The following is a 24,882-nucleotide window of genomic DNA, read 5'->3' on the forward strand; positions in this document are numbered from 1 at the left end:
CAATCCGTTTGATGTGCTGTCTACTTAACTGTGTCGGGTTATTGACGGATGTAAAATTTTTAGACGGTTGGTTTAGATTTGTGCTTAAAATTGACGTGTGTTCCATAAATTTTATGCTTGTCGATTACCCGTCCCTTTCCTTTTCGGCGGATAAGAAAATGACAGATATAACTTAAAATAAAATTAGATGGTGTTTACAGGAATTAGCACCACTTCCTCTCTTCCCTTCAACGTTGCTGTGTCCATGTTATAGTGCCTATGCCTATATAACACCCCATTATACTATATGGAATGCAAGACAGAATTGAGAATTAAAATAAAACTAAAATAAAGGATTATCTGCCAAAAGTGCAGTAGCGACCATATGCTCCTGTGCCGCGGTAACATTTCGTAAGCGACGCGCGACGTCGGATTCCGTCCGCTGTAGCGCGACTTGCTGTTCTTGATACTTGATATTGATATGCCTTCGCAATGCTGCCGATTTTTGCGGAAATAGGCTAGTTTCCAACTAGTCAAATCGGTTACTTTTTACTAAACGGCAAAACACGAAATTACTACGGAGTTTGTATGGACAAGCACACTGTTACGTCATAGCAAAACGGGATACTTATTATTACGTTTTTTCTTGATTAAAATTAATTAAATAAGTTAAAAAGAAAATGTTTTTCGTTGGTTTTAGATCTGTCTTTCTTTAGTACCTAATCAGAATTTCACAATTATCTTATTAAGAACCCAATACACGACTCAATTAAATTGTTTATTAAAAAAAAACGGTAGAAAATATACATTTTAAATTGTGTTGTGACATTTGTTTCTTCAGGTTTTGGGGCCTTAAAAAGGCCACATGAGAGCATTTTATCTAAAATGTTATATTGCTATGTGACATTTGCGCATATAAAAGTAAGAGCGTTTTTTTTTTAACGTGACTTATTGTAGATTTGCCGCAGATGGCAATAACTACTTGGTCGGACAAATGGGGAGCGCTGAAGGCTCTCACCCGGTACAACGTTTAAGACAACAGGCCTGAGGGTGCCCAGTTGGGCGCGAACCTCGGCTCAGGGCGCCGTCTGAGAGGAAAAATATTTGAAAGAATTAATCGACCCTAGTGGGTCGATAGCGAATGCAAAGTCAACAAATATCAAATGGCAATATTGCTTTTGTTAGACAAATTGCTTCAATGTGGCCGTTGTAATCCTTCTAGTATACAAGTAACAGACACTTTTGGAAGTATACGATTATTAGGAGTTAAAATAAAATGATAATTCTAACATTGAAAATAAGCGGTTTTGATTTTTAAATTTACACACTTCTCCTTCTATCGTGTGGATTGCGAGGTGAATTACCAACCCCATCAAACCTGGTTCAGGGTTATTACTGAGCCGCCATAGGCCCCTGACATGACTCATGTAACTACTACGTACAAAAAGAAAAAAAATGTTATTGAGAATTCAACCCCGCAAATCTTTGAAACATTGAAATCATTTTAAAATTTGTCTGGCCAAGTAGTTAATGCCATTTGCGATACTCGAAATCTTACTAATTTATAGTTTAATAGTTACAAAGAAAGCCGATAAAATTATCTTTTAAACATTTTTTATTTTAATTCTTGAACTTCTATAGTTTAGAAAAAAATATAAAAACTGAAAAATTTAGTTTTGCATGCCAATATAATTTAATGCATTAAATTAAAATAAAATTCGAAAATTGAGCTAATTAATTAGTCATTCCCTTCATCATTTATGTACAGGTGTTAGAGACATTGTAACGAAAACATTAATGGATGAATCAGAGTACTGAGGGGGATGATTCAGACCACGATTCTGAGTTGATATCAAATGGAATTTGTCGGAAAAATTTATGAAAAGTTTGGTTTTAAAGCTCACGTGAAGCTTACTTTATGTAAAAAGCTCATTATAAGATTAATGATTACCTAAATGATAAAAATGTCTGGTATTGAATGTATTCCTCTAGTTTTTAAATAACTTGTAAACTTGTTATGTACCCTCATTGATTTAAAAGATGTGTTGCTGTTGCAGTTTCTTGTCATTTCTTCTCCTGAGCCATAACACCTTGTGAAATGACGTAAATTCAAAAATGTTACTTTGACCTTCAACAAGTTTATCCATGATAATTACGTTGAATAAATGATTCTGATTTTGATTCTGGTATTTTTTTATTATTTTCAGTTCTATACTTTTTCGACGGAAAATTCCAATTGATATTAACTCAGAATCATTATCTGAATCATCCCCTTCGCTACGTTGTAATTTACACTCTGTATAGATACGAGGTCATACCACACTAAAACCGCATTCACACACTAGTCTAAACAAAACTTTTCTAATCCAATATCCGAAAAGTGTGTTTTCAAAATATGTTTATATCCATATTTACGTAATACACACACATACACACATTTGTTGTCATATACTCCGACCGAGCATATTTGATACTTATCGATTTTAAGCCGGTAGGTACCGAATTCCCGTACCCGGCTTTTTTGGAAAATACGGGATATCGAATATTGAAATTGTGTATTTATGTTAGAGTTATGAAAATTGAAATTATAATACAGGACGGAGGTGTTGTTTTTTTATTATTAATTTACTTGTTGCTATGAAGATAATTAACAGCATCACGCCTGTATCCCCGGAGGGGTAGGCAGAGGTGTATAATGTAATAGGGGGCACAAATCCTGGAAACCATGTGACATTAATACATAACATAAACACCCTGTATACGTCCCACTGCTGGGCACAGGCCTCCCCTCAATCAACCGGAGGGGGTATGGAGCATACTCCACCACGCTGCTCCAATGCGGGTTGGTGGAGGTGTTTTTTTTACGGCTAATAGCCGGGACCAAGGGCTTAACGTGCCCTTAAGCACGGAATCATCTTACTTTTAATAAAATATAATATACATACATTACATACATACATAAACTCACGCCCGTAATCCCTAATGGGGTGGGCAGAGCCACAAGTAATCAAAGACAACTTGCAGCCACTGTTGATACGATGTCGTAAGCTGGATATGATGAACCTTATGGTGATAAGGGATCAGCCTATCGCCCATAACATTAGTCCATCATGTTAGAGGACACAATCCCTCTGTCGGTTTTTACGACATGCCCGGGAAGACAAGCAGCTGAACGTTTTCTATGTTTTTTATTTGCTCCCAGAACAGCATAGAAGCCGGCATAAAATATAATTATTATTAATGAATATAATATATGATCCAAATATGAAATCAAACGCATAAAGTCGAATTCAATGCTTCAGAAACCGAGCAGAAACATAAAATAAAAATAAATACAGGATATATTTTTTGTAACAACGTCTAGGGAAATAGAAATGTTTCATTGCGACCATGAAGTGTTTTTCTTTAACAAAACCTCGCAATAGACAAGACAGTTTCATTTCAGGTAAAAATTTGTGGCCTCAAAAATGACAATGGGCACATTTGTATCAAACTTGGTCCAATAACCTCCACTGATGAGACTTATATGAAATGAAAAACAACGACAAGTACAACAATATTTATGAATAAAAAAAAATAAATAAGATGGCGTCTGCAGGAATTAGCACCAATATGTTACTATTTATGCTTCTATGCTGTTCTGGGAGCAAATAAAAAACATAGAACACGTTCAGCTGCTTGTCTTCCCGGGCATGTCGTAAAAACCGACAGAGGGATTGTGTCCTCTAACATGATGGACTAATGTTATGGGCGATAGGCTGATCCCTTATCACCATAAGGTTCATCATATCCAGCTTACGACACCGTATCAACAGTGGCTGCAAGTTGTCTTTGATTGCTTGTGGCTCTGCCCACCCCATTAGGGATTACGGGCGTGAGTTTATGTATGTATGTATGTATGTATGTATGTTACTATTTATATCATTGAAATAAAATATTATTATTATTGTGAAAAAAAATTAAGTAATTAATTAAACTGATTATTTATTTTTATTGTGTTATGATTCTGGCAACATACATACAGGGTGTTAGTGACATCGTAACGAATACTGAGAGGGATGATTCAGACCATGATTCTGAGTTAATATGAAGTGGAATTTTCCGTCGCAAAATTCATGTTATTTTTTTAGTTTTTTTTAATTATTTTCAATTCTATACTTTTGCGGTGGAAAATTACACTTGATATTAACTCAGAATAATCAGCTGAATCATCTCTCTCAGTATTCGTTACGATGTCACTTACACCCCATACAAGTACATACAGTAGCCATACAAGTAGGTATGGGTGTTAGTGACACTGTAACGAATACTGAAGGGGATGATTCAGACCATGATTCTGAGTCGATATCAAGTGGAATTTCCTGTCGGAGAAGTCATGAAAATTTTAGAGCTTATATAAATTATTTTCCGTTCCATACTTTTGCGACGGAAAATTCCACTTGATATCAACTCAGAATCATGGCCTGAATCATCCCTCAAAGTTTTCGTTACGATGTCACTAACACCCTGTATAAGTCTCATCAGTGGAGGTTCTTGGACCAGATTCACCCATTCTCCTTTCTACTGGATTGATTTTTCAAAAATGCGACGGTATGTAATTTTATGTATGAGAGCGACTTTTGTGCAACTGTGTTGTTTTCGTATCGTATAAATCACGCTCTTATACCTATCGGTGTGAGCAGACTTACGAGTCAGAGTAGAGTATGAAAAATATACATACATATGTATAATGAAAGAAAGAAAGAAACATTTATTATTTAGGACACCACAGACATGGATTACGTATATTGAACTGACGCCTATTTCCCATCGGGGAAAGCAAAGACTATGGAATCCCATTTGCTTCGATCCTGACACACTTCTTTTGCTTCCTCCACATTCATTAATCGTTTCATACACGCACGCCGGTACAGAGTAGATCGTACTGAGCCTTGTCTAAGGACATCTCCAATTTTGTCAATGTACGTCCTTTTAGGTCTTCTGGTATTGTAATAAAGAAATAGTAGTAATTGCATAAAATTCGGTCCAGCAACCGAGCAACGCCGCAGCACAAAACTAGAGCGGGGATCTAGCCGGGTTAAATCCACTGCTGGTACGTAATCCGGATGAAACTGGCTGGTGGGTGGGGTATGGCATAGGCGATGAGCGATATTTGAATTTTTTCAAGCTACACTGCACCAATTCATTGACATACATACACATACATAAACTCACGCCCGTAATCCCTAATGGGGTGGGCAGAGCCACAAGTAATCAAAGACAACTTGCAGCCACTGTTGATACGATGTCGTAAGCTGGATATGATGATGCTTCTATGCTGTTCTGGGAGCAAATAAAAAACATAGAACACGTTCAGCTGCTTGTCTTCCCGGGCATGTCGTAAAAACCGACAGAGGGATTGTGTCCTCTAACATGATGGACTAATGTTATGGGCGATAGGCTGATCCCTTATCACCATAAAGTTCATCGTATCAACAGTGGCTGCAATTCATTGACTTCCCTATAATTCCCGTAATTTATTTGGAATTGGCCTTTGATAGACTGGAATGGTAAATGCTACACCGACAAGAGCGTGGCTCTTAAATTAATGATGATGATGACACTCTGCACATGCAAAGTTATAGAAAATAGGGAGATGAAACAAAAATATATTTTTTTTTCCTTGTTTTGATTGGTTGAGAATTCATTTGGCTCGGACCCTTGGGCCAAATAGTTTGAGTAAATAGGCCAATAGTATTCGAGCATGAATGAAGATCTTCGTTCTTCTCTCGTGTAGGTTGTGAGACCAATGACCGACCTCATCGACCCTGGTGTCAGGGTGACTATTGAGCCGCCGAAGGCCCCTGACATGGCTCGTGTATCGGCTAACAGTAGCCGGAACCGACTGCCTATTTTTTTTATTATTTTTTTGACGTGACTTATTGTAGATTTGCCACAGACGGCATTAACTACTTGGCCGGACAAATGGGGAGCGCTGAAGGCTCTCACCCGGCAACCGACTGCTTAACGTGTCCACCGAAATACGGATTATCTTACTGTCGGACAGTCTGGTGATCAGCCTGCGATGTCCTAACTAAATTAAGGATTCGAACCCGGGACCTCCGGTCTTAACAACGCTCAACACCCGCTTCCCGAACGGGTTCTTACCGGGAGAATCATATCCTTGCTTTAAACGCGGTAAGAACCCGTTATTATGTGTTTTAATTAAGTTACGTTAAAACCATGTGATTAAACTGTATTGCCATCATGTTCTTCCCCTACGAATAAATAATAAGTCAGGAAGAGTAATTATGAACAAACGCCGGCGAAATATTGGCCCCACGACATTCTAAAAGGTCGTAAATCCATAAAACCAATCAGTAGCGATTCCGTGACGCGCTTCATTGCGACAAGTGCTGTGATTGGTTATCAACAGGCATCGTAATAGAGGTTGGTCCGTGTGTTTCCGGGGTTCTCAAATCAAGGATGTTGTTATGCAATGCATGGGTGAGTATAAGTAAAAAAATGGACGAAACTAATGATGGATTTAATAATTTTCAGTGTTTTGTATTTCGGATGAGGCGTGTTGCTGAATTATGTATTCAAGTATATATTATTATATCGCATGTTTTGTGTTTTGAATTAATTGGTATTTAGTAATAACAACTATTCAATACTTCAATTTTTTACTTGGATGATATATAAATATAATTACAATGTGACTTATTATTTACTATTTATTTACTGGAATACGATGGAAGCCGATTATCCTCTCTTCTTTCGTAACGAACTGCTTTTATCCATTTTTGCAGTTGGTTTTCATTTTTGGGGAAAATTAAAAAAGGAAATTTCGATAAGATTAAATAACAGAAATACTTATATTTTGCTGGAAATTGTTAGTATTACTTGTCTGCATAGTATTACAAATTATAATTTATCAGAATTAAGCTAGGAACTTCTTGAATAATGCGGATCAATGTACAATGTGTTTACGAGAACAGAAATGTTATATTTACCGATGATAAGTTATTCCAGTTAACTTTTTGTTGAGCTTTTTTCGTTTCCTACACCAACTAACTACACATGACGACATTTTACATAATATTTCACTGCTTTTTCCATAGAAATATACCATAAATCGAGCAATGGCATACGTCAGTGACGGCGCGAGGCAGATTGAAGTAGGTGCGAGTAGTCTTTTTAAGCCCCGCCCACTCAGTGTACATTTTAGTGGCGTCAAATTGTGAGCGTTGTTACTCTTCCTGACTTATTATTTATTCGTAGTTCTTCCCCATTTTTTATTAGACAAACGTTAAAATACGTAATCAAATTTCACACATTTCATTCATCAAGTCTACAATGGTTAAGTCACACAGAATAAATAACAAAAAAATGTTCACAAAGAGAAAATTAAACCGAAAAAAATCGTGTCAGAAATTTTTCGATTTAATTTTCTCTCCGTGAGCTTCCTTTTTTTGATGTGACTTATTGTAGATTTGCCCCAGATGGCATTAACTACTTGGCCGGACGAATGGGGAGCGCTGAAGGCTCTCACCCGGATGTGAGCTTCCCTAAACACGGGATTGCTATAAAAAACAAAAACCGTTTAAAAAAAATGTTCTTTGTCTTCTATACGACTCTGTTCTCTTCCATCTTAGACCACACACTAAACCGCTTCTATTATTAGTGTCTAATCGATAAACTGAGTTAAATGTGACAGTGTTCACGTCTATGTGTCCGTTCCGTGTCCTGAATTTGTTATTAAACATACATACATAATATATACATAGATACATAATGGCCCCGATTCCTGCAGACACCGCCTAATTTTATTCTAAGTTATATTCGTCGAAAAGGAAAGGGACGGATGATTCACAGCCCTTAATTTTAGGAAGAATGAGTAAATGAATGAATAACCCGGGCTAATCAAAAAGGTACGTCGCTGGTATGCAATCCGTTTGACGTGCTGTCTACTTAACTGTGTCTTGTTATTGACTGATTTAAAATTTTTAGACGGTTGGTTTAGATTTGTGCTTAAAATTGACGTGTGTTCCATAAATTTTATGCTTGTCGATTACCCGTCCCTTTCCTTTTCGGCGGATAAGAAAATGACAGATATAACTTAAAATAAAATTAGATGGTATTTACAGGAATTAGCACCAATATATACATACATACATAAAATAAACAGCCTATATACGTCCCACTGCTGGGCACAGGCCTCCCCTCAATCAACCGGAGGGGGTATGGAGCATACTCCACCACGCCGCTCCACTGCGGGTTGGTGGAGGTGTTTTTACGGCTTAACGTGCCCTCCGAAGCACGGAATCATCTTACTTTTTCGGACAATCAGACCAATCAATCAATCAATCATCTTATATTTTTTTTCAATCAACTAAAAAATCAACTAAAAGTATTAATTAGGATATTATATTAAATTACAAAACTCAAAACAAACACTATGTATGATGTATAAAAAAATTACCCATTCAAACCCTGGAAACAAAGCTAGTGCGAAACATACAAAAAAACACGCTTTCCTAATCTCCAAATTCTATATAATCCCAATATTAATAAGTTAAACAAACAACTATTTCAAATTCAACCTTATTGAAATTACTTCACAGTTCACAATCCACAGCCTTTACATTTACTGATTTGGTACTTACACCCTTCTGAAGTCATTACGCTTTGAAAACTTCGTGAACGTATAGTGCGAGGGAGAAGTTTTGATACTTTGATAAATACGGTACTTAGGTAATTCCGGGATTTGAGAAATTACGGTACAAGGGGTTGTTTCCGTTACTTGTATAGGTATGGCTGTATATATTTTTTTTGTAATTATTATTTAAAAAAATAACACATACACCACCAGGAAACAGTCGAAATCAACGGTCTGTGTTGCCATTTTTCTAGAAGAATTTATAAAATATCCTATTTTGAACAGTAAAGTTATTTATTTTTTTTAAATCATGACAGAAGTTTGAATACCCGGCGCCATTACCCGGTACGCGGCCGTATTCTGAAAAAGTACCGAATTCGCCGGATAACCGCCCCATCTATATGTATTGTATATATATATCTACTTAATAATGTCATAATTATCATCTATATGTATTGTATATAACGACAAAGTATAATATCGTATAATGACTATTATTTACAGGGTGGTTATACACATGTCACAGAGACATCATGACGAATACTGAGAGGGATGAATCAGTTCATGATTCTGAGTTAACATCGAGTGGAATTTTCCGTCGCAAAAATCATTTTTTTATTTATCTTTTTGAAATTTATTTTCAGTACAATACAAAATTTCAATACAATACAATATGTTAGTGCTATTCAAAATTCTAGATTAAGTAAATTAAATTAATCTTTATTGGGGTTATGTATACGTTTTTACAATAAAATACCAGATAATATTTTAAATTTGTCAGAAAATAAATTTAAAGCTCATGTGAAGCTTACTTTATGTAAAAAAGCTTATTATAAGATTAATGACTACCTAAATGATAAAAATGTCTGGTATTGAATGTGTTCCTTTAGGTATTAAATAATTTGTAATGTATACCTAAATTGATTTAAAAGATGTGTTGCTGTTGCAGTTTCTTGTCATTTCTTCTCCTCAGCCATAACACCTTGCGAAATGACATAAATTCGAAAATGTTATATTGACCTTCAACAAGTTTATCCATGATAATTACGTTGAATAAATGATTCTGATTTCTGAGTGGAAACTGCACTTAAGATAAATTAATAACTCATTGGTGCAATTCCGGGGTTTGAACCTGCGCTCCCCGTTTGAGAAGAAAGCCGGTGTACCACAGAACCACAATGAGTGACTTAAAAAAAAACGGATACGATATTATTTTGGCTCTGTTCCGTAAAATAGGTGCGCTTAGGAAATCTTTTTCCCTTTCATATTCATTAGGTATTCGAAAAAAAAGTTCGTGAATCCTACCGCGGCCGAACGTACTTGATACTTTAATCAGTTTGGTGCCGGTAACAGAGTTGGTATTTTAGTAACGTCTGTTGTTGAGGGGTTTTGATACTTGAAGAATTAGGTAGTTATTAGGTAGTTTTGGTGGTTTAGATATTAGGTAGTTAGGTTGTTTAGGTAATTACATAATACTATAAAAAGAAACTTTTCACACTTATCATCATCATCATCACCAGCCCATTAACGTCCCCACTGCTGGGGCACGGGCCTTCCCTATGGATGGATAGGGAGATCGGGCCTTAAACCACCACGCGGGCCCAGTGCGGATTGATGGTTATTATCGAGTGCTAATGTAGCCGGGACCAACGGCTTAACGTGCCCTCCGAAGCACGGAATCAACTTACTTTTTCGGACAATCAGGTGATTCAAGCCTGAAAAGTCCTTACCAAACAAAGGACAGTCTCACAAAGTGATTTCGACAATGTCCCCATCGGGAATCGAACCCGGACCTCCAGATCGTGAGCCTAACGCTCTTACCACTAGACCACGGAGTTGATATCAAGTGGAATTTTTCGTCAAAGTTAAAAAATATTACGTAATAATAATAAACACAATTGCCTCGACCATTATAGACGGCGATACGGCTCACCTATCACGTTGGTCTAACAGGAAGCTCGGTGAGGCGTGGGTACTTAGTTCATCTTGCGATGGATGTACCTCTGACTACCCCAATTGGGATATAGTCGTGAGTTGTATGTTATGTTAATAATAATATATATCTAAAGTGTCGCCTAGGTGTACTTGGCCTTTTAGCGACAATATTACGTAACGCAAGTATCAAGATTGCTCACGCGGCACACGGCGGCTCTCATCTTTCACTGCCTTCCCCCAGGGCCGGACTGGCGTGAACTTTCTTCATAGACAAACAGTTATTTTTTTTAATTTACATAAACACGAAAGCTCATATAATTATTGAGGAGCTCGGTGGCGCAGCGGTAAACGCGCTCGGTCTGCGTTTGTTGACGTTAAGCAACTTTGGCAAAGGCCGGTCATAGGATGGGTGACCACAAAAAAAAAGTTTTCATCTCGAGCTCCTCCGTGCTTAGGAAGGCACGTTAAGCCGTTGGTCCCGGCTGCAGTAGCAGTCGTTAATAACCATCAATCCGCACTGGGCCCGCGTGATGGTTTAAGGCCCGATCTCCCTATCCATCCATAGCGAAGATCTGTGCCGCAGTAGTGGGGATGTTAATGGGTTGATGATGACTAAAAAATACTTTGTGATTCCTAATTGGGGTAGTCAAAGATACATACATCGCAAGATGAACTAAGTACCCACACCTTGCCGAGCTTTCTGTTAGACCAACGCGATAGGTGAGCCGTATCGCCGTCTATAATGGTCGAGACAACTGTGTTAGTGAATACTACACTAAAAAGGCGTTTAAAAAAATTAAAATGCGCAAAACTTATGTTAAAAGAGCTTTATTACTTTATTACCTAACCTTTAGGCTGTTTAACATTTTTTAGTTTTAAGTTTTATTTATATTATGTTCAATGGTGCTAATTCCTGTAGACACCATTACGACGACGGTGTCGACGTTTTGTATATTATTTGTTTTTAATATTAATTATTTTTTATTTTATTTTTTTAATTGTTTTGTATAGTGGAGAATACTGTTATTTTTGAGGTTTTTAATGTTACATAAACAGCCTATATACGTCCCACTGCTGGGCACAGGCCTCCCCTCAATCAACCGGACGGGGAAGGGGGGTTGTTAATGTTATTTCGTAAATAATTTCATTTTTTTCCTTAGCATTGCACCCGAGAGAAGCCGGGGTGGGTCGCTAGTTACATATAGTTAAACAATAGCCATAGCCTCCATCATTGGCCGTATGACGCCATTGCCTCGAAGAAATGCACTTTCTTTCATGGCTGTGCAAGCCAATCCTAGAGCGGCAAACTCTACCGCACACTCTGCAGGAGAAGTCTCCAACTGGTGGACTGTTGTCGGTTTGATGGCGTTTCATTCCATAGCCTAGCTGCAGCTAAATTATGGCGCGGTTCTCTATTTTTACTTATATATTTTTTTGTAATAATTTACCATGGCATACTGTTACTTGTCCTATAATTAGTTACGCATAGTATTAATTTGTCATAACTTTTTAAGCATAATTTTGAAACAAAAAAATTAATGACAAAAATATATAATCATAATTATTATAAGCATAAAAACTATACTCCGAATAAAAAAGTTTTGGCACAACTTTGAACATTTTCGAAACTTACTTTTTCTTGGCTGCATTTGGTTCATGATTGTGACTTTTTATATTTTTTGACACTATTTCATGCTGTTGGTCATAATTCAGTATACTTTTCGTGTGTAAGATAAACATGCTGACGGCGTAGGGGTGGCCCAAGGGCCACCCCCGCCGCACCCTAACCTACTGTTATGCCTTGTAAAAATTATGACAAAACACTATTATTCTAAAAAAGAATTATAGATACCTATTTATATGCGAATCAAATTTATACCAACAAATATTAGTCCAAAAACCTAACAAACCAGTATTCCTAGATGTTATTATGGGAAAGTACTATTATGCTAAAAAACGTTTTGCAAAAAGGATTATGATAATTAAAATTAGTACTTATATTTTTCAACATTTTTTATTATTATTTTATTTTATTTTTTTGCACTGTCTATCCCGCTACATTTTTCATTAAATTCATAATATCCTATACCTAAAGGTTGCCTGGAAGAGATTGCTACCTTAGCAATAAGGCCGCCTGTTGTACTACCAATTTAATTATAATACTAATGTATTTTTAATGTGATTCAAGTGCAATAAAGAGTTTTTGTATTGTATTGTATTGTAAAATTATGACAAAAACATTTATGCATTTTAAGAGAATCCCTATGGCGCTGGTCTTCAGCTGCAGCTTAAAATAGGTAATAATAATACTAGGCGACCGAGTACGGCCCTGTGCGCCCCTCCCCGCGCACCCCGCGCCACCATTTCGTGTTATTGAGAATTTATGTCGGTAAGGGCCGTGGCACAGCGGCCGCGGTGGAGTATTTTATTCTTCTTATCGTGTAGGTTGTAAAGTGGAATACCGACCTTATCAACCCTGGTGTCAGGGTTATTACTGAGCCGCCAAAGGCCCTTTACATACTTATATCAGTGAGTAGTAACCAGACAGAATTAAGTTGACAAAACGGTTTGCATACCAGCGAGATACCTCTTTGATTCGCCCGGGTTATTCATACATTTACTCATTCTTCCTAAAATGAAGAGCTGTCAATCATCCGTCCCTTTCCGTTTCGGCGGATAAGAAAATGACAGGTATAACTTAAAGTAAAGTTAGGAGGTGTCTGCAGGAATCGGGGCCTATGTGATCCAAATGTCAAGCCCATACGATTGAAGACTAAAGTAAGTTCGAGGGGGTGAGGTAAGCCTAGCTCAGCCGCTGGTGGGGGGCGGAGAATTGCCGTTCTATACGTAGTTTTCCTCATTCCATGCTGCTAGTAAACAGACTTACAGGGTAGACACGTAGAAGTATTTCGTGTGTCCACGGCCTAACATGAAGCGCGTTGCACCAACCAAATAGATATAGCGCTATCAATTGTACATATACAGGATGTCTCATATGAGTACAGGGTGCTTCGACTTCACGCCGTTGCAGTTTCGGGGTGGGCAGTGAGTTGAGCGACCGGATTGTAGTCATTTTTAAATATTCACGCACTTTATACATAGTAAACTAAAAACAAAGAAAAAGAGAGGAGCTCGGTGGCGCAGCGGTAATCGCGCTCGGTCTGCGATTGTTGAAGTTAAGCAACTTTCGCAAAGGCCGGTCATAGGATGGGTGACCACAAATAAAAGTTAAAGTTAAGGCACGTTAAGCCGTTGGTCCCGGCTGCATTAGCAGTCGTTAATAACCATCAATCCGCACTGGGCCCGCGTGGTAGTTTAAGGCCCGATCTCCCTGACTTATCCATCCATAGCGAAGGCCCGTGCCCCAGCAGTGGGCACGTTAATGGGCTGATGATGAAACTAAAAACGTTAATGAGGTAATGACTTTCCAGGCTATAGATGGCGCTGTTCAGATTTAAGGCCAGAGTGAACAGGCACCTTTGGGCGAGCTCGTACCATCTTAGGCCTCGTCAATGCCTTCGAGCAAGTCTGGGGTTAAGACCAAACCCATCAGAAGTAAAAAAAACGTGATGATTACCAATTTTCTCATTGCTCCAGTACATTATATTCAAAAATATAATGTAATGGCATAGGTATTTATATAAAAAATAATTGTTGTTTGATATTTGGATCAGATTATGTATAAAATATTATGTTGCTACCTATATTGCTTCTCTTTATTTTGATCAGAATAATAATGGGTGGAAGATGTAATTGTACCTTGCCCGCTATTATTATACTTGTACAAAATTTTCCTGTACCCAAAGGTTGCCTGGAAGAAATTGCTGCATGAGCAATAAGGCCGCCTGTTGTGCTTTTCTGTATATGTTGTCCTTATCTCTGTATTTTGTGTCCATTGTGCTCAATAAAGTATTTTATCTATCTATCTTGGTGTAATAAAAAGGGTCATCATTTATACACAAAAACAAAGATGTGACTTTTTGTAGATTTGCCGCAGATAGCGTTAACTACTTGGCCGGACAAATGGGGAGCGCTGAAGGCTCTCACCCGGTACAAAATTTAAGACAACTGGCCTGAGGGTGCCCAGTTGGGCGCGATTAATAGTAAAGAGAACGTCAAATATTTCAATATAGATAAAGTTTTTGGTGTAACAGAAGGTTTTGTGAGGTGTGGGTACTTAGTTCATCTTGCGATGGATGTACTTCTGACTACCCCAATTGAGATATAGCCGTGTGCTTATGTAATGTTTATGGAACCGGTATTTAAATATAGACTTATGTGTATAGACGGCGATACGGCTCACCACCTAAGTGCCCTAACACCTGCACTATTGAAGACCTGTACGAAGCCACTGACAATGCCGTAAGCGTGGCCAATTATTGGTCAGCAAAAATTTAGCTTCGATCGCCATCGACTCGCAAAGAAGAAGACCTATCACGTTGGTCTAACAGACAGCTCGGTGAGGCGTGGATACTTAGTTCATCCTGCTATGGATGTACCTCTGACTACCCCAATAGGGATACAGTAGCACGGTAAACTAGTGATTGTTGAACAAACAGATTCCTTGGTTTATATTATTAGGGAATTAGAAATAGGGCGAATTACTTTTAAACATCCCCCGTAAATGCCAACCATAAATTGAAAGGAGTATTCTGAGAAACATGCAGGCGGCAATTTTAGTTTTATTAATAAACTTAATAACGGCCTCTGTGGTCCAGTGGTTCACCGTTGAGATCACGATCCGGAGGTCCCGGGTTCAAATGCCGGTTGAGACATATCACAAAAATGTGATCTCTAGTTTGCTTAGGACATTACATGCTGATCACCTGATTGTCCGAAAGTAAGGCGAGAGCACGTTAAGTCGGTGGTCCCGGTTACTACTTACTGATGTAAGTGAGTAATCGTTACATGAGCCATGTCACGGGCCTTTGGCGGCTCAATAGTAACCCTAACGCCAAGGTTGATGAGGTTGGTAATTCACCACACAACTTACACGATATTCACCGGGTGAGAGCCTTCAGCGCTCCCCATTTGTCCGGCCAAGTAGTTAATGCCATCTGCAGCAAATCTACAATAAGTCACGTCAAAAAAAAAAACACGATATTAGAAAATGATGTTTAAAATGAAATTAACTTCACTTTATTGTGTTAACAGCCTCCGTGGTCTAGTGGTTAGAGCCGTTAGGCTCACGAACTGGAGGTCCGGGTTCGATTCCCGATGGGGACATTGTCGAAATCACTTTGTGAGACTGTCCTTTGTTTGGTAAGGACTTTCAGGCTTGAATCACCTGATTGTCCGAAAAAGTAAGATGATTCCGTGCTTCGGAGGGCACGTTAAGCCGTTGGTCCCGGCTATTAGCCGTAAAAACACCTCCACCAACCCGCATTGGAGCAGCGTGGTGGAGTATGCTCCATACCCCCTCCGGTTGATTGAGGAGAGGCCTGTGCCCAGCAGTGGGACGTATATAGGCTGGTTATGTTCAAGTTGCTTACTCATTTATTTTTATAAATATATTGACGGCGCGAATTTCAGCACTTTGTAATGTCAAAACGGCCATAGCGTTCCGCTAGATTAGGTATAGAAACGACGTAGAAACGATATCGCCCTCGCAACCAGAATACTACCATAGGCTGGTTACTTATTTGAAAGCAATTTTAGTTCGCCCCCCTTCATTTAGAATGTTGCAGGGTCGGACTCGGCGAACGATGTTCTGTTTGGCTCCTATTATTAAAAAAAAAAACAACTCCGGTACCGGACTTGCACCAAGAAAAAGAAGAAAGAAAGAAAGAAAAAAATATTTATTCGGCATACTTAACATTAAAAGGAAAAAGAGAAAGGAAAGCGAGGAAGGGGAAAACCAAGAAGAGCTTACATGGAACAGATTAAAGAGAAGGCGAACGTCGTGTCATATTCATATTCATTTATTCCTTGTAACAACTTTACATTGTGTTGGAAATTGGAAATAAAAAATAAATAAAAACAAGCTTAAACTACATTACAATCTAAAACAAAAGTGGGACTATAACTTACTTACAATATACCTAACAAACTATTACAACAAACACATACATGGGTGCTAATTCCTGTAAATACCATCTAATTTTATTTTAAGTTATATCTGTCATTTTCTTATCCGCCGAAAAGGAAAGGGACGGGTAATCAAATAAACACACGTCAATTTTAAGCACAAATCTAAACCAACCGTCTAAAAATTTTACGTCAGTCAATAACCCGACACATTAATTTACTCATTCTTCCTAAAATTAAGAGCTGTGAATCATCCGTCCCTTTCCTTTTCGACGGATATGAAAATGACGGATATAACTTAAAATAAAATTAGGCGGTGTCTCCAGGAATCGGGGCCAATATCAAAATAAAATAATAAAAAATAATCTTACACGTTAAACTTACACTAAAAACAAAGTCGATGTTGTTTATATTCCTCAACGCTGTAAAATAGGGTGTCTTATAGGGAAGTCAAGGAATTGGCCTTTGATAGACTGGAATGGAAAATGCTACACCGACAAGAGCGTGGCTCTTAAATTGATGATGAAGACATTGTTTTAAGTTTACGCGGTTATTATCATAATTAAAACACATAATAACGGGTTCTTACCGCGTTTAAATGGGGATATGAGACTCCCCACCACCACCACTCCAATCTCATCAGTCATCCCGTGATCATGGCACTTGCAACAGTGTCGAAATATCGGGAGTCTCATATCCCCATTTAAACGCGGTAAGAACCCGTTATTATGTGTTTTAATTATGATGATGATGACTTGACATTAATTACAAAACATACTTAGGTAATTAAATTACTTAATAATTATTATACTTAATGCCGAAACGGCTTCAGCTCAGCAATTGTCACGGCCTAGCTGTAGCTAGACTATAACGCTGATTATCAGCTGCAGCCGGCTGGGGAATCAAAAGACAGTGAAACAGAAATCTGGAATGAGTTATTATTTATTTACTTTTACATGTTACACGGTAAGACAATTGTTGAGGAGCTCGGTGGCGCAGCGGTAAACGCGCTCGGTCTGCGATTGTTGAAGTTAAGCAACTTTCGCAAAGGCCGGTCATAGGATGGGTGACCACAAAAAAAGTTTTCATCTCGAGCTCCTCCTTGCTTCGGAAGGCCGTGAAGCCGTTGGTCCCGGCTGCATTAACAGTCGTTAATAACCACCAATCCGCACTGGGCCCGCGTGATGGTTTAAGGCCCGATCTCCCTATCCATCCATAGGGAAGGCCCGTGCCCCAGCAGTGGGGACGTTAGAATTACTTACTTAGGCCTCATCCATCTTTTCAGATGATTTAAAGACAATTACAGCTCTTAGGTGGCCAACTAGTTGGGTCCGCCATATCACCTTAGCCAACTTTCATACATCACACATTCGCAAATAATTGCACCTGAGTACGCCCCTGCCTTCTCCCCTTCCCAGGGCGCTTGTCCGTAATTTCGCAGGGTTGTCGACCGACCCGTAGGGATGGGAACTTCGTACTAGGTATCTAGGATACTAGGTATTTAGAGCTAATTTTGAATATACTTATTATTATTATTTTTATTATTATTTATCAGGTGATCCAAGCCTGCAATGTCCTTACCAAACAAAGAACAGTCTCACAAAGTGATTTCGACAATGTCCCCAACGGGAATCGAACCCGGACCCCCAGATATTAAGTTAATCGATTCTTTTCTATCTACCAGTAGAAACCGGGACCAACGGGTTTTGTACTGTTATTGAAATACTAGTTACTTGAACTAGGCGCAGCACTAATCAACTCGGCAGATTTATTTTGCCTGATATTAATTATGTACACTTATCATTTTACATATTACATACATATATCGGCGAAATTTTATGCTTACTAGGTTTACTGTGACTTTGTCTGTTACTGGGTGAGTCGGTGTTACCTATTTGGCCGGCCAAGTAGTGCCTTAAGAAGACAATAAAATAAGTAAGAAAATATTATTTTTTGTTTATTTATTTATTTGTACACAATGAAACAGACACAAGAAACATACAAAGAAAACAGATAGTACAGGCAAGCTTATCTCTAAACGAAGAGATTTCTTCCAGCTTACCTACGTGACAAGAGAGACTTTCAACGTATAATATTATATAGATAGACATACATACACGTACAAATTATTTAGAAATTACATAATTACTTATACTAATATAAGACACAATATTAACCTAAACCTACAAACCACATTTAAATAAATTATAATACAATATATATTTCATAAATATATAAACATATTATATTTATACTTTCTATATTGGTTTATAAAAATCCACACTATATACAATATATATATATATTATATACAAATACGACTAATGCAACTCAAGCAAGACTCAAATAATATTCCTTCAAGTTCCTTTTACAACTACCCACCGTGTCACATTCCCGAGTGACCCTGGGTAGCGCGTTCCACAGTTTGACGGCCTGCACGGTAAAAGAGTCACCGTACATTTGCGTAGAATAGGGGGGAGTTTTCAGGTGCAAGTTGTAAAGGGGACGGTGAGTGCGACCAGATGAGGCGAAATACGTGAAACGCTCCCGCAGGTATCGTGGCGATGAGGTATTATTTAAAACATTGAAAAGAAGAACAAGTATATGATATCGCCGTCGATACCTAATCGGGAGCCATCTCAACTGTTTTCTGTGTTCCGAAACATGATCATACTTGCGAAGGCCAAAAATAAAGCGAATACACAGATTCTGAAGCCTCTCAAGCTTTTTGACAAGCTCCTCAGTGGCGTCAAGGAAACAGGAGTCCGCGTAATCAGCTATAGGGAGCATGAGGGATTGAGCCAGAGAGATTTTAGTCTTAAGGGGAAGAAAACTCTGAAGACGCTTCAGTGAGTGGAATGCAGCATGCATTTTTCTACTAACCTGATTAATGTGAGAGGTCCACGACATATTGCAATCCAGCAGCAGACCAAGATTTTTTTTATTGTTCGTGTGAACAAACTTAGGTGACCACAGGGTGTTTACTGAGAGGGATGATTCAGCTCGTGGTCGACGATTTCCCTCATTCAGCGCTTACCGCTGTCGACCCACTAGGGTCGATTAATTCTTTCAAATATTCTTCCTCTCAGACGACGCCCTGAGCCGAGGTTCGCATCCAACTGGGCACCCTCAGGCCTGTTGTCTTAAACGTTGTACCGGGTGAGAGCCCTCAGCGCTCCCCATTTGTCAGTGTCAGTTAATACCATCTGCGGCAAATCTACAATAAGTCACATAAAAAAAAAAACATAAAAACAAACTTATAAAGCGTGAAGCTCTTGCACCTTTTTAGAAGGGATCCCCACCTATCATATAACGTCTTCAGGATACTGTTGGAGTGTCAACCCCAGGTATACAGGTTGCGAGAAGCTGCAGTAGTTTTAGGCGGATGAGACGTTCGTTATGGAAAAAGTGATGATTCAAAGTGTAACTATGTTACCAACTGAATAAAGATATTTACGAATTTGAATTTGAATCTCTTGTTCCAGGATGAAGTGCTCGCCCTGAACGAGAAGGTGGTGGTCCGCGCGTCAGACCTGGTGTCCTGGTTTTGTTCGGGCGAGGGCTTCGGCTGCGGGCTGCGAGCGGTGTGGCGCGGCGCCTGCGCCCCCCCGCCGCCCGCCGCGCCCGCCTCCGACCCGCTCCACCACACCAGCCTGGACTTCAGCGACATCGACAAGGAGAAGAGCCTTATAGGTCAGTACTGGGAGTGGGATGATGTTGTTAATATCAAGTGGAATTTTCCGTCGCAAAAGTATGGAATTATAGGTCGTTACTGGCCTCGATGACGGCCTCTGTGGTCTCGTGTTTGAGCGTTGGACGATCCGGAGGTCTCTGGTTCGAATCCCGGTGGGGACATATCACTAAAAACATTTTGTGATCCCTAGTTTGGTTAGGACATTACAGACACCTGCTTGTCCGAATGTAAGATGATCCGTGCTTCGGAAGGCACGTTAAGCCGTTGGTCCCGGTTACTACTTACTGTTGTGAGCACGGGTCAGGGGCTTTCGGCGGCTCGATAATAACCCTGACACCAGGGTTGGAATGTTAGAGATACCAATGGTAACACTTACGTCATCAATTGCCTAGCAATGGCGGCTTGTCATAGGATTGAGCCTGGTCTTCTTATACCATGTATATGACCATCCCCCCTCCCCCTGTTGCAGAGGAGGATGTCAACTCCCCCGGGGTGGTGGTGTTTTCGTACCCGCGCTACTGCCGGTACCGGGCGCTGCTGGCGCGGCTGGAGGGCATCCAGGCCGCATGGCTGCGGGACTCCCTGGTGGCAGCGCTCGGCGGGTACGCGGCCAGCACCAACAACACCAGCATACTCTACTGCAAGGTACAACACAAGGCCAGGAGTCCTAAAACACAGGGTATCCTAATTGAGGCCAGCCTCTACAAATATTGTATTTCTGTATGTGTTTTTGTAGAGGAAATAAATATTTACTTAGAACTGCAGTCCCAACTCGACATCGTAAAATTCAGACATTCAGAATTTGCCTTCTAACTGTTTTAAGACAGTAGTTAAGCAGAAACTTTGCAAAAAAAATTGTTTTATTTATCTATTTAGGTCACGAGCCACTTTGGTACCACGTCACATTAACTTTTTTCACAAATTGAACTGTAAGTCTCACTAAATGTCAAATATGTTAGTGCGACAGAGTCCTAAAGTGGGTACATTATATTGCTCATGACTGTACACATACAGCAATACATTATGAAACTTTTACAAACAGCATTATAAATGGAAAAACTTGGTATATATGCTTGCCAATTAAGCATTTACCGTAAAAGTGATTATTTAAAAGATATGAATGCATGGGATTAACTGTCTAAGAACTGATATTAGGCAGCTAAATTACTCAATTGTATAACAATATTTTATGTAGTTTTTTTAAAAAAAGAACGTCTAGGGCCCTGTGCCGAGGTTTTTCTTGCAGCTTCTTTCCCCCGGCTATACAGGTTGTGAGAAGCTGCAGTAGTTTTAGGCAGATGAGACGTTCGTTATGTAAAAATTGACGATTCAAAGTGTAACTATTTTATCTACTGATACGTACCTACATATTCAAAACACATAATAACGGGTTCTTACCGCGTTTAAATCAGGGATATGAGACTCAAAAAAAAAAAAAAAAAAACAAAAAAAGAAAGGCAAAGAGGGTAGGTAGACAGATATGTCTGCCAGTAGAAAATTTTGGATCTACCTACTCCACTCTAATCTCATCAGTCATCCCGTGATCATGGCACTTGCAACAGTGTCGAAATGTCGGGAGTGTCATATCCCTGATTTAAACGCGGTGAGAACCCGTTATTATGTGTTTTGACAAAATAAACCACAGAGTAGACAAAATAATAACAATCCCCCCTTCATCTTCCAGGAGACATTCGAGTACCCCGAGCTGGAGGGCCACGAGTTCGTGTGTAACCACCTGGCGCCGCGCCTCAAGGGCCGCCCGCGAGGCCGCCGCCGCCGCGCGCTGCGCTCGCGGGACCACACGCCCTGCTCACGCTCCAGCGACAGCGAGCCCGACGCGCCCGAGCCGGAGCCCAAGGAGCACAAGGTGGGTCACGCTCCCACACCTCCGGGTCACGCTCCCATACCTCCGGGTCACTCTCCCATACCTCCGGGTCACGCTCCCACACTTCCAGATCACGCTCCCACACTTCCAGGTCACGCTCATACACCTCCGGGTTACGCTCACACACCTCCGGGTTACGCTCACACACCTCCGGGTTACGCTCACACACTTTCGGGTCCCGATCTCAAACTTCCAGGTCACGCACTCACATCTCCGGGTCATGCTCCCACACTTGCGGGTCATGCTCTCACACCTCCGAGTCACGCTTACACACCTCCGAGTCGCGCTCCCCACTTCCGGGTCACGCTCCCACACTTCCGGGTCAGGCTCCCACACTTCCGGGTCAGGCTCCCACACCTCCAAATCTCGCTCCCACACGCAGCACTCCTAGTCTACTACCGTTTAATAATGTAATCCCTCTCATGCAGATATCCCCGCGCCGCCTGTCCCTCCGCAACGGTGCGTCAGACAAGCAGCAGTCGTCCTCCGAGGAGGAGGCGGTCAGCAGCCCGGAGGACCGCCAGTTCCTGCAGCAGCTGCGGCAGTTCTACCGCCCGCGGCAGGAGAGCAGGGCCGTCACGCATGCGCTCAAGCACCGTGAGTTACAGCCCTATTATTTATAAAACAATTAAAGCTACTACTTATCACTAAAAGCTATTACACAGTTAATGAGCATATAAATGATAAATTAAAATGATTATTCTTAATAACATTTTCAAATCAAAATAAAAAAAAAACAAAAAAAAATCAACGTTTTTATAAATTAAACCATAGAAAACATATAAAACAATACTTAAAATATAAGTGCAATAATATTGTTAAAATATAGTAAGTATGATAAATACAAATTGTATCGCTGACTAATAATTAAGTATGTTGTCCTCTCTACCAGTTGCAGTGCCCTTACCGGGTCCATGTTGATACTATAATACTTACTTCTGTATTTTTACAACACCACAATTTTTACGAACACATGGTCGCATTAAAACATTTATATTTCTATTATATACAGGGTGTTGACACTGTACCGAATACTCAGGGGGATGATTCCGCAATTCCGATAAAGCGAACATTACAGTGAAATAGTCTCCTTACCGTGTGGGTTGTGAGGTGGAACACCAGCCTCATCAACCCTGATGTCAGGGTTATTATCGAGCCGCCAAAGGCCCCTGACATGGCCCATGTAACGACTACATACTTACTTTCAGACGATCAGGTGATCAGCCTGTAATGTCCTAACCAAACTAGGGATCACAAAGTGATTTTTGTGATATGTCCCCACCGGGATTCGAACCCGGGGCCTCCGGGTCGTGAGCCCAACGCTGCTGAACCACTGGACCACGGCGGCCGTTAAATAATGATATCCTATTATTTTTGTTTGTAGTGTCCCTCCGAAGTCTGTACAGCAAGGTGTCGGAGCTGGGCGGCTACGAGGCAGTGTGTCGTGGTAAACTGTGGAGGGAGGTGCACGCCGACCGTCCAGCCAGGGTGCGCAGCCTCTATGAGAGGTGAGACCTAACCTGTACAGTCATGAGCAATATAATGTACCCACTTTAGGACTCTGTCCTAACATATTTGACATTTAGTGAGACTTACAGTTCAATTTGACAAAAAAGATAATGTGACATGGTACCAAAGTGTATACATATTAATGCTCGTGATCGTACACGGTATTAGTGACACCGTAACGAATACTTTTTTTTTTTTTTTTGACGTGACTTATTGTAGGTTTGCCGCAGATGGCATTAACTACTTGGCCGGACAAATGGGGAGCGCTGAAGGCTCTCACCCGGTACAACGTTTAAGACAACAGGCCTGAGGGTGCCCAGTTGGGCGCGAACCTCGGCTCAGGGCGTCGTCTGAGAGGAAATATATTTGAAAGAATCGACCCTAGTGGGTCGATAGCGATAAGCGCTGAATGAGGGAAGTAACGAATACTGAGGGGGATGATTCAGATCATGATTCTGAGTTAATATCAAGTGGATTTTTTTCTCGTTTGACTTAAAATATAATTAGATGGTGACTGGTCGCGCGCAGGTTCGAATCAAGCACAGGCCTAAACCAATGATTATCGAATTTGTTTTCGAATTCATGTTTGGATCATAAATGATTATCACGTGCTCAGCGGTGAAGGAAAACATCGTGAGGAAACCCACATTCCCGAGAAATGCATTTTCGGAGGTATGTGACCTAACTTGTATTGAGCTGGTTTTCCCGTCGGGTTGGAAGGTCAGACAGGCAGTGGCTTCTGTAAAAAAACCGGACCTGTCAAAACCTCGGCACAGGGCCCTAGACGTTCTTTAAAAAAAATAAACATAAAAAATTATTATACAATGGAGTAATTTAGCTGCCTAATGGCCCCGATTCCTGGAGACACCGTCTAATTTTATTTTAAGTTATATCTGTCATTTTCATATCCGTCGAAAAGGAAAGGGACGGATGATTCACAGCTCTTAATTTTAGGAAGAATGAGTAAATGAACGTGTCGGGTTATTGACTGATGTAAAATTTTTAGACGGTTGGTTTAGATTTGTGCTTAAAATTGACGTGTGTTCCATAAATTTTATGCTTGTCGATTATCCGTCCCTTTCCTTTTCGGCGGATAAGAAAATGACAGATATAACTTAAAATAAAATTAGATGGTATTTACAGGAATTAGCACCAGTATCAGTTCTCAGACAGTTAATCCCATGCATTCATATCTTCTAAATAATCACTAAC

General features: G+C 39.9%; 1 protein-coding gene across 1 annotated transcript in view; it reads left to right on the forward strand.

Annotated features, from left to right (window-relative positions):
* The window catches only part of LOC126378772 (uncharacterized), a 93,378-nt gene that overhangs the window by 52,370 nt on the left and 16,126 nt on the right, over positions 1-24,882 (forward strand). The window contains exons 4-8 of the mRNA XM_050027161.1: positions 20,068-20,275; positions 20,746-20,921; positions 21,961-22,143; positions 22,590-22,758; positions 23,546-23,669. Of these exons, the coding sequence (XP_049883118.1) occupies positions 20,068-20,275; positions 20,746-20,921; positions 21,961-22,143; positions 22,590-22,758; positions 23,546-23,669 (860 nt within the window). The remainder of the gene's footprint in view (positions 1-20,067; positions 20,276-20,745; positions 20,922-21,960; positions 22,144-22,589; positions 22,759-23,545; positions 23,670-24,882) is intronic.

This window comes from Pectinophora gossypiella, chromosome 27, assembly GCF_024362695.1.
Source record: "Pectinophora gossypiella chromosome 27, ilPecGoss1.1, whole genome shotgun sequence".
Classification (NCBI taxonomy): domain Eukaryota; kingdom Metazoa; phylum Arthropoda; class Insecta; order Lepidoptera; family Gelechiidae; genus Pectinophora; species Pectinophora gossypiella.